The 12,420-nt window shown below is 43.9% G+C and overlaps 1 protein-coding gene and 1 long non-coding RNA gene across 5 annotated transcripts in view; one reads left to right on the plus strand and one right to left on the minus strand.

Annotated features, from left to right (window-relative positions):
* NME8 (NME/NM23 family member 8) overlaps positions 1 to 4,454 on the minus strand; it is a 28,404-nt gene extending 23,950 nt beyond the window's left edge. For 3 of the 4 annotated variants that reach the window (XM_083407071.1, XM_083407072.1, XM_083407069.1), the window contains exons 1-3: positions 4,358 to 4,454; positions 2,337 to 2,377; positions 1,874 to 1,931 (exon numbers count right to left, since the gene is read on the minus strand). In XM_083407071.1, the coding sequence (XP_083263197.1) occupies positions 1,874 to 1,931; positions 2,337 to 2,369 (91 nt within the window). In that variant the 5' untranslated portion in view covers positions 2,370 to 2,377; positions 4,358 to 4,454. Of the gene's footprint in view, positions 1 to 1,873; positions 1,932 to 2,336; positions 2,378 to 3,465; positions 3,572 to 4,357 lie in introns of those variants that run through there. The other variant, XM_083407070.1, reaches the window with a different exon arrangement.
* A 56-nt stretch (positions 4,455 to 4,510) lies between these two features.
* LOC310661318 lies at positions 4,511 to 12,326 on the plus strand. The gene is made up of 3 exons (XR_014503893.1): positions 4,511 to 4,805; positions 8,604 to 11,019; positions 11,800 to 12,326. It is a non-coding gene; the product is annotated as an uncharacterized lncRNA (long non-coding RNA).
* Positions 12,327 to 12,420: the final 94 nt, after the last annotated feature.

Consider the following 12,420-nt stretch of genomic DNA (forward strand, 5'->3'; position numbering starts at 1 on the left):
AGAGTTGTTGGCTTAATGTAATGATGCAAAGGATTTAGAAAGTAAGAAATGTTAGATTCTTATGTTAGATTCTTATTTCATTGATGGTGTGTGAGAATGTGAACCCAAGATCTCTGTTTAGATAGAATTTAATACCATGAGCCATTTGTTTTAGTCATTTGTTTTGGAATGCAGGGGCAACAGGGCAAAAGGTGATCTGGTAATTAAGGTGCCTTGTTGAGGCAAATGTAAAATATATGGCTACTTGTCTGCCATTTATGGATAGAAGGAAATATAGCTCTTTGTCTTCCATAAAAGGTAATAGGAAATGAGTGTATCTTTTATGATTGGTTCTAGCAAACAGCCAATAGGAATTTCAACCAGGCTGATTGGACAGAGGCAGCCAAAGGAGGAGCAAGGGGGCTGGGCTGAGGAAATATAAGTGCTGGCCATCAGGGCTGGAGTGGGCAGAGCTTTGGTAACCATATACCACTGTGCCTATCATTTATTTGTCTGACAAATAAATTATTATTTTAATTTCTCTATTGCTGCGTTGAATATTTCATTCCAGCTAAGCGTTAACCACAAGCAGGGTGCTACACCCGCACTCCTCATCCTCCACCACTGCACTGATGTCCAGCGCCGAGGGCCTTCTGGCAGTTCCCTCACTGCGAGAAGCGAAGTTACAGGGAACCAGGCAGAGGGCCTTCTCAGTAGTGGCACCCGCCCTGTGGAACGCCCTCCCGTCAGATGTGAAGGAAATAAACAACTATCTGACTTTTAGAAGACGTCTGAAGGCAGCCCTGTTTAGGGAAGTTTTTAGTGTTCTGTTGGGAGCCGCCCAGAGTGGCTGGGGAAGCCCAGCCAGATGGGCAGGGTATAAATAATAAAATTATTATTAGTAGTAGTATTGTTATTGTTGTTGCTGTTGTTAAACAGATTTAATGAAAATCAGAAAACTCAAAAAATGTATGCCTTTGCAGTCTGATTTTACAACACACAGATGTCAGGTGCCACTATCAAGAGCTCTGCAGCCTGCAAATCAGACATTGGCTTTCTATGCTACTAAGCTTGGTAGTCAGACTAAATGTGACAGTAAGTGTAACTTCTTTGCATTTAAGGTGCCCATAAAAAAAAAAAAATGCACCTAGAATCATTGGGAATATTTGTGGGATAACCAGCCTCTTATAACCAACATGCTTAAGTCTAATTAATGCATTAAGAAGTTGATACCATAGAGTAAACTGTTCTTCCAGGCTTGGCTATGTCACTTCCCCTTACTTTGGGAGGAAATAGATAATAAAGCCTATTGTTTACCCTCAGTCTACCTGAGTAGCTCAGTATGTGAAGAGGTTTGAGGCGATTGCTCCAGCTCAACCACATGGCTCTCACTAGCCACAATTGTACAGAAACTTTTACCACTTTATAACTAAGTTTTACTGCCTGTGCCACTTTTCTGACTGATGTATGGAAAAGCATATGAACATGACCTTGGGAGACTTAGTAAGTAAACAAAGTTTTAACTTACCAAACGTGTGATCTTTTCCTATTCTGGGGGAAGAGGGAAATTTTGGAAGTGATTTGGCAGGGCATATTTTAAAGATCTAACAGCCTATATTTCCACACTTTATTTCACTGCATATTTTTGGACTACTTACAAGAAATAAGTTCTGAAAAGTTAAAATCATACAGGAATTTCTTTTTGTGAGGACAGTAAAGGGGTTACAAAGTACATGTACTTGTAAATGCACTGAAGTGGGTGCACGCAATTAAACACTGGTGCGTACATGCTTGCACACACACACACACACACACACAGACACACAGACACACACACACACACACACACACACACACACACTTTAATATATAAGAGGAAAGGGGGGAACTGTACCTGTTAGACCTTTCTTCAGCAACATTTCTTCCCATTGTTCTTGAGTAAGTATTACTGCCTAAAGTAAAGCAAACGTAGAGTTTTGTCAGCTTTAAAGTGCTGGGTGTTCCAGCAAGCAGCTGAATAATTAAGGTCAGTGGCATAGCGTGGGTTGTCAGCACCCGGGGCAAGGCAAGTAATTTGCGCCCCCCCTCCGCTGCACTGTCCCTCCCCCAGATAGTCCCTCGCTCTCTCTCCGCACCGCACCGCACGCCTGGCACCCTCCCCTCCACAGTGGGCGGCGACCCGGCGGCTCGGATCGGATTCGCACAGCCAGCACTGCAGTGAGAGAGAGTGAGTGAGCCAGGTAGGGGCAGAGAGCTGCGAGTGCGAGCGCCCCCCCCAGATGTTGCGCCCGGTGCGGCCGGCCCCCCTGCACCCCCCACGCTACGCCACTGATTAAGGTAAAAGACAAAATCTATACCTGTAGCTGAACTTCCTTCTTCTTGCTTGCCATCTTATTCCCTATAATTGTGGAAATGTAACAAACAGCCGATTGAGAAAGATATTGGATTATAACTAAATCCCACTCAGAGTAGTCCCACTGAAATTAATGAGCCTCAGTTATTCATGTCCATTGCGACCCATTAACACACTCGCAAAAAAATGTCAACATAAATTGGAGTTCATTCTAATGTGGCTGAATTTTTAATTTACAGCTCTATGCAGCAGCAAACCCAGACAATGTGATCATTTGGCCATTAAATATCAATTCCCCCAGTTTCCTTGGTTAGTGAAAACACAGCAGTTCATTCCTTAGTGCATTTCATATTTTAGGGCGTTTTCATTATTGTCCATAGGGTATGCCCCCATCCAGCTCTTGAAAAATAAAATTTTCAGATTTTTTGAATTGACAAAAATAAAATAAACATGAGGATGGTGTTCCCCTATGTTTCTCTCAGAGCAGACCCATTGAAATTAATGAACATGACCAAGAGTCATTAATATACTCCAAGTAAAAATTGGTTGAGTACCACCCTGGGTTTCATAGCAAGGGAAATGCAACTCCCTTAATCAGTCATCTGTCTCCAGCCCTTGTCTTTCATTAAAACATTGAGGGGGAAAGCAAAAAAGAACAAAGAATCTTATAGCACCTTAAAGAAATTTATTGTGGCAAAAGATTTCACGGACTACAGTCGTCTTCATTAGATATGTGAAGCAGTAAGTTAAGTTATGACATTCTCAGTGTTAAGACTGGTTATTCTACTGCCTGTGACAGATTATTCACCATTAGCTCAACCTCCAGAGAGTTAGCAACAACTCTAAACTTCCAAAACATTAGGTGGGCACCAAAGTTCTCAATATATTTATTTGAAAACATCTATTCTGCTGGGATCGATCTTTTCTACACCAGTTGAGTGGGTTAGATAGCATGAAAATAACTGCAGGAATTCCCATAATGAAATTTGAGATCAACAGTATAACAAGGATTTGCTAGTCTATTTCCACAAATTACTGATTTAAAAAACCTGAAGTCATCTCACATATACCTTGTCATTTTTAAAGACTTGATTCAAACCAACAATATAAATTAATCCCATTATTAAGCTCACATTATTTTCTCGGGGGAATGATGTTGACAGAACATTGTGTGACTTTCCACTTCTGCAACTGGCCTGCAGAACACAATGCGTTCAGTGCCCACGGAACAACATTACTAATTCTGATACACACAGACAGACAAAAGCCAACATGTATTCATCCTAGATAAAATAATATGAGTACATAACACACAACTTTAGCAACTCCCATCAGTTGCAGTTCAATCATTCCAGTTCTGGAGGGTTGAGAAAATTTTGCTGGGCCTCAGTGAAGTGTTTTTGAGTGTCAAGCAGGTCAGATCTGGATAAGGACAGTAAGGGCTTAAAGCTCATCTGAGCTTCTTTGCCATGTTTATTTTAGGGATGAAGCATCCCACTTCTTCACCTCAACTCCCCAGGATTAATTTTAGGATTAAACTTCCCTGTCGTCCTGTGCACCTCTGAAGCATCTTCTTGGGAATAGGTGACTAATGGTTGGAACAAACTATCTCCTAACCTTGCCCTGCGACTGTGTCTCTCTTTGTCCTTTAGGCTGACAAGGCCCAACACCACAGCAAGGTCATCCAGGCCACACAAAATAACAATACAGTGGTACCTCAGGTTACATACACTTCAGGATGCAGACTCCGCTAACCCAGAAATATTACCTCGGGTTAAGAACTTTGCTTCAGGATAAGAACATAAATCATGCTCTGGCGGTGCGGCAGCAGCTGGAGGCCCCATTAGCTAAAGTGGTGCTTCAGGTTAAGAACAGTTTCAGGTTAAGTACGGATCTCCGGAATGAATCAAGTACTTAACCTGAGGTACCACTGTAAATGTAATTGCAACTACACACACACAGTGTCACATAAATCTCACTTCCATACACACAGACACCATGAGCATGCCATGTCCTTATACACACTGTGCTAACTGGTCCAGGGAAACCACTTCCGTAGAGCAAGATGAACCGTCAGGAAGGATGGGAGATGGAGGTGCAGGCAGTTACGGCTGTTGCTATGGTCACCAAAGAACATTCAGGTAGAGGCCAATGGTCAGGAATGAGTCGGGGCTACACTCAGCCTGGGCTCAGTTGGCTGGTGGACATGCAGCACCATGTAAGGACCTGGTACCTGAGAGGTGACTATGAAGGCTCTTGCCAAACCAAGGAGCCACGAGAGAGCTGCTGAGCTGGCCCAAGACCTTTTGGCACCTGAGGCAAACCACAAAATGCCCCCCACCCGCAAGGAAGATGGGCAGAGTGAAGATCTACTTCAGGAACAAGGGAGGGAATCAAATCAACCTTACCCAATGGTTGAACTGGGAATCAAAGGCTGTCACGGGGGAATCGGGCCCACTCCGAATCATGCCAGGTGAGTGAAGACTGCAGGAGAACCCAGAAGGCAGCCTCCCATCATTTCCTCCCTGGGGGTTGGAAGAAGATCAGCAGGGGCTCCTATTCATTGAGAGACCGCTGCAGAGACAGCATGGAGGGGGCTGCCGAGGATGCAACCAGGGCCAGATTTAGGTTTGATGAGCTACTGAAGACAATGGGGCCCTTTATATGTCCAGCTGTCCTTTGTCAGCAACAAATTGTCACTGTTTTTTGTGCTGAATATATGCTATGTGGTAATTTATGGGCCTAATAGGTATCTAAAGCCATTTGCACATAACAAAATATGTATTTTATCAAAGTACAGTGGTGCCTCGCAAGACGAAATTAATTCATTCTGCGAGTTTTTTCGTTCTACAAGTTTTTTTGTCTTGCGAAGCACCAATGTGTATTGACGGTTTCCCATAGGAATGCATTGGTGGTTTAAAAAAAAAAAGGCGCAAGACGTTTCGTCTTGCGAAGCAAGCCCATAGGGAAATCCGTCTTGCGAAACAACTCAGAAAACGAAAAACTCTTTCGTCTTGCGAGCTTTTCGTCTTCCGAGGCATTCGTCTTGCGAGGTACCACTGTAATTGTTGAACTGAAATACAATTAAGAAGAAGTATATTAATAGTGAATTGGGGGGGGGGGGCAAGAGAGTGGGGTCCTAAGCTATAGCTTGTTTAGCTTATATGTAAATCTGGCAATGGATGCAACTGATCCAGCAGCTGCGGTTGGGGCCACAGAAACAGCAGTGCTTGATGTGTTGCTGGATCCATCCCCAGTGGATCCTGGCAGTGGATCCCCCCCATTGAATGCTCACATTGCCTCATGGGTGGGCCAGCCCTGCTGCTCAGGGAAAGATTCTTGATGGCTTTAATTTGGCCACTTAAGGAAGGAGAGAGAAAGCAGCTCTAATGAACTGCACTTTGGAAGGAAATATTCAGTACAGTGGTACCTCGGATTAAGTACTTAATTCGTTCCAGAGGTCTGTTCTTGACCTGAAACTGTTCTTAACCTGAAGCACCACTTTAGCTAATGGGGCCTCCTGCTGCCACTGCGCCACCAGAGCACGATTTCTGTACTCATCCTGAAGCAAAGTTCCTAACCTGAAGCGATATTTCTGGGTTAGCGGAGTCTGTAACCTGAAGTGTATGTAACCTGAAGCATATGTAACCCGATGTACCGCTGTAAACAGGTCACCCCAGAGGAGCCATTTGAAGGGCTTGAGATCAATGGGCTGCACTTATTTTCTCTTTAAAGGCTAGGATGAAGGAAGAAAAAAACCCCCACTGTCTCTTCACACATGTTGCTTCACAGGGTGTGGGTGTGGGTGTGTTCTTGGCCAACCTCAGGGCTATTTCCCCATGACTTCCTTCCAAGGCGATCTAAATTGCTTACCGCACATTTCAAAAGTTTGCCACTCCCAGTCCATCTTTATTTCTCCTTTTTTGGGGGGGCTTTTTATGGAGTGAACTTTGTTATGGGGAAGTTATGCCTATAATAATGCACCCAGCATAACAGAAACGGGGGAAATGTTGTTGCCTTGGTGACTGTACGATGACCTTAAGAAAGAACACAACTGCTGTTTGAATAATAGCCTGGAGAGTAATCTAAATCAAATGATTTGCTGGGCTAAACTTAATGACTTTTCTGTTAGGAGAAACTACACAAATGTGCGATTCAAGGATATAAAAGAGTGGCTTTTCTTCTGAACTATCACATTTAGCTATATTCCCTTGGCATTATGGAATTAGTGGAGACAATTTCTGCATCACAGAGAAGATAGTTCAGGCCTTTTCCTCCAGCAATAAATCTGTCTACAGAATAATGGTTTAACTTTTCATGGGAAGACCTTTAAAAGCCTCATCCTCATAAGGTAATGTTATGAGTTTGTGGGGGAGGAAATAGGCAGTAGGAGAGACCTTCTAACCCCTGGATCCAGCAAGTGAGAAAATAAAAGCCAGGATAGCTTCCTGTTTTGAGATGATCGCCTGGGTGATGGGCCATTAAATGAAACAAAGCAAAGGGGCTCTGTGCGAGATGTTCAAATGGGTGAGGCCCCTCCCTCAACTCATAGATAGTTAGAAGGACAAAGGAGTGCAGGCCTTTTTCTCTGTTTTGGCTTCTTGACCACTCTTCTTGTGGTTCTTTTGCTAGCTTTCTGCCTTGCTTCTTCCTTGCCCTCACTTACGTGGGGGCATCCTGTAAGTGCATGCAGGATAGCAGTCTGCAAGCCCTTTTCCTCAAAGGTAAAGAGCCGCTGACCTCAGTGGGGCTTACTTCTTTGCAAGTGGCTAGTTGGGCTTGTGAGCTGTTATGGTGACCTCACTGATGTGGGAGAAAGCCCCCTCTGAACCCAGTGGCTCTTTACTTCAGAGTAAATGTGCATGACTTGGAGCCGCCTGAGGCGAAATGGGAAGGTGCTGCCCCGTGATTGCTCCTCCACTGAACCCTCACTTACTGGAGTTGCGCAGCGGCAACAGCTTCTGGCAAGATTTCACGACACCTTGTGGAGCTGTCATGAGATCTTGCCAGAAGTTGCCTGCAGGGCTTTTCTGGCGGTACTGGAAAGGGTAGGTGGGTTGTCGACAGGGGTCTTGCTTGCAGGATTCCACCATTTGAGGTGGTTGGCCCAGTTCACCTCATGGGCTGGCCAGCCCTGCTCCTTTCTGCAGAACCAGGGCAGGTTCAATTCCAACCACTGATAGGAAACGGGCCTTGTGCAACTGCCTTTGAGAATGTGGGAGAATGTTGCTCATCCTCATTTCTGGAGCTCCCTGTGGCACCTTGGCCAGAAGATCGTCTGCTGGCAGACAGGCTCCTCTCCTGTCACCTCTTGGCTCCCTCGCACACATGCCTGCAGAAGCTCTTCCTCCATTGCCAGCTGTGCAGGAGCTCAAGAGTGTTGACCGGTGGAAGGGCCGGCCCTAACCTGGGCACTGGGGGCAAAGCAGTCATCAGGGCAAAATGTCTCAGACGGAAGTAAAGCTGTCACAAGTTCTCTCTTATTTACAAGAAGTAGCTGGGTTTTAGAGAAGTAGAAACCTAGTTTTGTAAGCCAGGAGTGTCAAAGGAAGGAGAATTCTGACAGGACTTGTTGCTGTTTCATGTAGAGGAGGTGGCGATTAATAGGACGTAAGCCTATATTTCAACTTAAGTACGAGAAATTGGCTCATATTGGGGCAGGACAGTCCTTGAGATCATGGACTATGCCAGGGAGTAGAAATTTGTGATCTTTCCCATGTTGTTGGACACCAGGGCCCATCACCCCTGAGAAGAAGAAGAAGAAGAAGAAGAAGAAGAAGAAGAAGAAGAAGAAGAGGAGGAGTTTGGATTTGATATCCCTCTTTATCACTACCCGAAGGAGTCTCAAACAATCTCTAACAATCTCCTTTCCCTTCCTCTCCCACAACAAACACTCTGTGAGGTGAGTGGGGCTGAGAGACTTCAAGGAAGTGTGACTAGCCAAGGTCACCCAGCAGCTGCATGTGGAGGAGCGGAGACGTGAACCCAGTTCCCCAGATTACGAGACTACCGCTCTTAGCCACTATACCACACTGTCTCTGGCCACACTGGCTGGAGTTGATGGGAGTTGGAGTCAAACACCATCTCGAGGTCACCATGTTTTATTTTGTTTCTGGGTAATAGAGAAGGTCTGATGGGACCCTTCAGCCTCAAAGGCTGAATTGAACCTCCAGCGACCATTTACTTACCTCTGTGGCAGGATAAGCGTATCACATTCTCTTTGGGTTGGCAAGTGTTGCTTCCGTCCTGATTCATATCTTCTGGCCCACAGATCTGCCTGAGTTTCAAATGATGGCACCATGCCTCATCATGAACAACAACGGTTGTACAGACCCAGCCAAATCCGTTGACAAATGAAAATGTTCATTCTTCTACTTGTTCTTGTGGCAACAGTGCAAGCCAGGAAGAATCTGAGTGGAGAACCACAAGATGGTGTCCGACCAGGTGACAGCAATGGTAGCCCTTCCGTGAACCAGAGTGGGTCACCTGCCTCACCTGCCTTGCCATAGATACCCTCAAGCTAGCCTGCTTCCTTGGGTATGGTGGATGACGTAGTCTTGTCACGAAAGCTGAAACAGGATTCAACAGCCAATCCAGTCAACCCAACTCCTGAACATGGACCATCTTGTCTCAGGAAGCCAAATGTCTTAGGCCAACCCTATGTCCCCTACATTATAAACCATAGATGTGATATTTCTACATGCAGAGAAATATTTGGAGACTCTTAATGCAAACAGAGGGAATGTCATTGTGTAGGAGCCAGAAATTCAAATAGTATCACTTGTGAAAGTGGTCTTAAAAGATACAGGATGAAATGTTTATCAACCTAGCACACCTCTCCCTGTCAGGACCATGCCAAGTCAGGGCCACGGACAGCAGCACCCATGGCTGTTCCCCACCCACCGGGGATCAGCTTGCCAAATGAAGTGCCAGCATTTTTTAGGTGAGTTCATCCCACTTTTTTTGTTTTCCATTCTGACCCAATCTTGATGCTACGTTTTTTGGAATGTGCAAAGTAGGGTTCTTCTGCCTGATCATGTGAACGAACTAATAAGCTGAAAAGATCCAGACTACCAGAGGTCCAAAAAGCACTGTGTTCAAGGAGCTAATTATTGTTTTTAATTTAATTTATTACCCGCCCCTCACCCTAAGGGTTACAGCCATTTAGAATATAACATTAAAAGCAGCTGAAAACAAATTACAATCACAAAAGTAGGATGGGTATGACTTTTACAAAATTAAACAACAGGATCACAAGGAGAATGTAAATGCAGCTAACTTTAATTAAAAGTTTAATTACACTTGGTCCCGTCCAACTTACAATTCTATGATCTGATGAAATGGGCATGATCCGTGAAACATTTGTCATTGTCCCCACCCCCACCCCATAATATCAAAGATTATGAGTCCACACAGAAAAGTGAAAACTATACCTTTCAGTGCTAAATCCCCTAAAAATTTAACCCCTCTAATTTTTGGTGAAACATTTAAGAACACAAGAATCCGCTGGATCAGACCAGCGGCCTATCTAGCCTAGCATCCTTCTCTCATATTGACCAATCAGATGCTTTTGCTGGTAGGGGACACTTGAGCTGCAAACTGCAGGGTACCAGGCAGACAAAAAAATATCACTCTGTTGACTAGGGGAGGACAGGTGGCTAGGTGCTTGTCTAGTTGAAGGACAGGGAAGTGTTGCCCTCCAGATGTTACTCCAACTCCCATTAGCCCCAGTGAACATGGTCAATTGCCAGACATGATAGGAGTTATAGAAACATCTGGAGAACCATGGGTCGCCCTCCCTAGCCCCAGGCAGTGTTCACCACCCTGGTACGCTCTACTACAAGAGCATGCTGGGTGGGAATTTTGGTCCAAAACTTCGGGAAGACACCAGGTTCGGTGAGGCTGACTTCAACTTGTTGGACAGCTTCAGGTGCTGATTTTGCACAGTGCTAATTCCTTCTTTGCTTAAAGAAGACCTGACACCAGAGCAGCCACAATCCTGTGTAGCTCACTAAGCTAAGCCCCGGCTTTTGCCCATAAATTCTTGGCATTGCCAGAGGCGTTTGTGATCAACAGGAATATAGGCAGATTAAACACCAGAGACTTTAAATGTTTTCATGTTATTTTTCCTTCACTGATACATTTTTATTTGCAATACGGTTTTGTTTGTCTTAAATATAGGAATGGCACTAAAATCTCTTGCTGTGATGCAGTTGCCATAACTGTTGTGCAAGATCCATTTAATGTAGTCAGATGAGTTCTCCACAGTTTTTCCTACATAGACTTCATAGCTTTGTACAGGGGTAGGCAACCTAAGGCCCGGTGGGCGGATCTGGCCCAATTGCCTTCTCAATCCAGCCCATGGACTGTCCAGGAATCTGCATGTTTTTACATGAGTAGAATGTGTGCTTTTATTTAAAATGCATCTCTGGGTTATTTGTGGGGCATAGGAATTCGTTCATATTTTTCCCCCCAAAATATAGTCCGGCCCACCACATGGTCTGAGGGACGGTGGACCGGCCCACAGCTGAAAAAGGTTGCTTACCCCTGGCTTTGTATCTGATGGCACAATTGGAAGGGAGCTTGTGCAACTTAATTTTTCCTTCCACCTTCTGCCCCCCCCCCAAAGCGCCTCCATAATGTTGGGAGGGGGTCTTGAATAGGGTTGGAGGAGAAATTTGTTTTTTGTTTTTTATGATAATATTTATTAGAGGTTTTATAGTTACAGAAAAAAAGTATGAGAGAAAGAAAGAAAACAATAAAAAATTAACGAACAATACATCGAAAATAGAAAGAAAAAACTATACATCAAAACAACAAGAAAAAACAAAAACATTTAAAAACACATCCAATTTCCATATCTTTATCTTTCATTTACTTGTTTCCTCGACTTCCTCACACCTCCCTTTTTTGTATTCTAGTTCAAATTAGCTAATTCAGCAAATCCTTGCCCTCTTTCTCAATTTTTTGTTCTATAATTTATCTTAACACAGTCCAACTTTAAATTTCCCACTTTAGCCCCTTAACAATCAGTTTTTGCTTAATTCTTTATAACATTTCTGCTAAAACCATATAATTTCATTCCAGTATTCTTCTAACATTCATTAATTTTACAATATTTCTGTAAATATACTTTAAATTTTTTCCAATCCTCTTCCATCGACTCTTCTCCCTGGTCTCGGATTCTGCCGTCATTTCCGCCATTTCCATGTAGTCCATCAGCTTCATCTGCCATTCTTCCCGGGTGGGTAGATCTTGTGTCTTCCAATATTTTGCGATAAGTATTCTTGCTGCTGTTCTGGCATACATAAAAAAGGTTCTATCCTTCCTTGGCACCAATTGGCCGACCAGGAGAAAAGCCTCTGGTTTCTTCAAGAAGGTATACTTAAATACCTTTTTCATTTCGTTATATATCATTTCCCAGAAGGTCTTAATCCTTGGGGGGTTGGAGGAGAAATTTGATTCAGCATGTATTTAAAAAACACTTTCCGAAACAATATGCAAACTGAAACACAGCTCCCCTTTGAAATTCATACTTCTCAGAATTTTGCGATGCAGTTCTGCAACCAGTCTTTACAAAAATGAATATATTAGGGGGAGGTTTGCATAGAAATGTAGATATTAGTGAAAACAACATTTTTAAAAGCACCACATTCAGGGAAATTACTTGCAACGATGTGTACATTAGTAAAAAAAACCCTCACCTAAATATATGTTTGGGGGAATCTACAGTAAAATGCTTGTGAAATTTCATGAGAATCTAAAAAGACCAAACACAAGTCGCTTCAAAATGTGAAGAACTGAATTAAGGACTAGTAAAATGAGAAACAGAGAGAACCAAAACGGACAGATCCTTCCTTCCCTAATCCTGAGCAGAGTGGACTCCCACACAAAACTGCAGTGGACCGAGAGAAAGAGACTTTGCATCAATACAGTTCGATGCCAGGCAAGGCTCCATTCCTCAATTCTGCATGAGTGCAGACTGCAGTCCTGTGTGACACTGTTAAAGGACTCTGTGACTCTCTGAAGAGACTTCGCAGGGATACAGGGAGCGTTAGGGAGCCTGGCCAGAGGTTGGCAGGGTAGAC

This window comes from Podarcis tiliguerta (genome assembly GCF_965153285.1).
Source record: "Podarcis tiliguerta genome assembly, chromosome: 12".
NCBI classification, from domain to species: domain Eukaryota; kingdom Metazoa; phylum Chordata; class Lepidosauria; order Squamata; family Lacertidae; genus Podarcis; species Podarcis tiliguerta.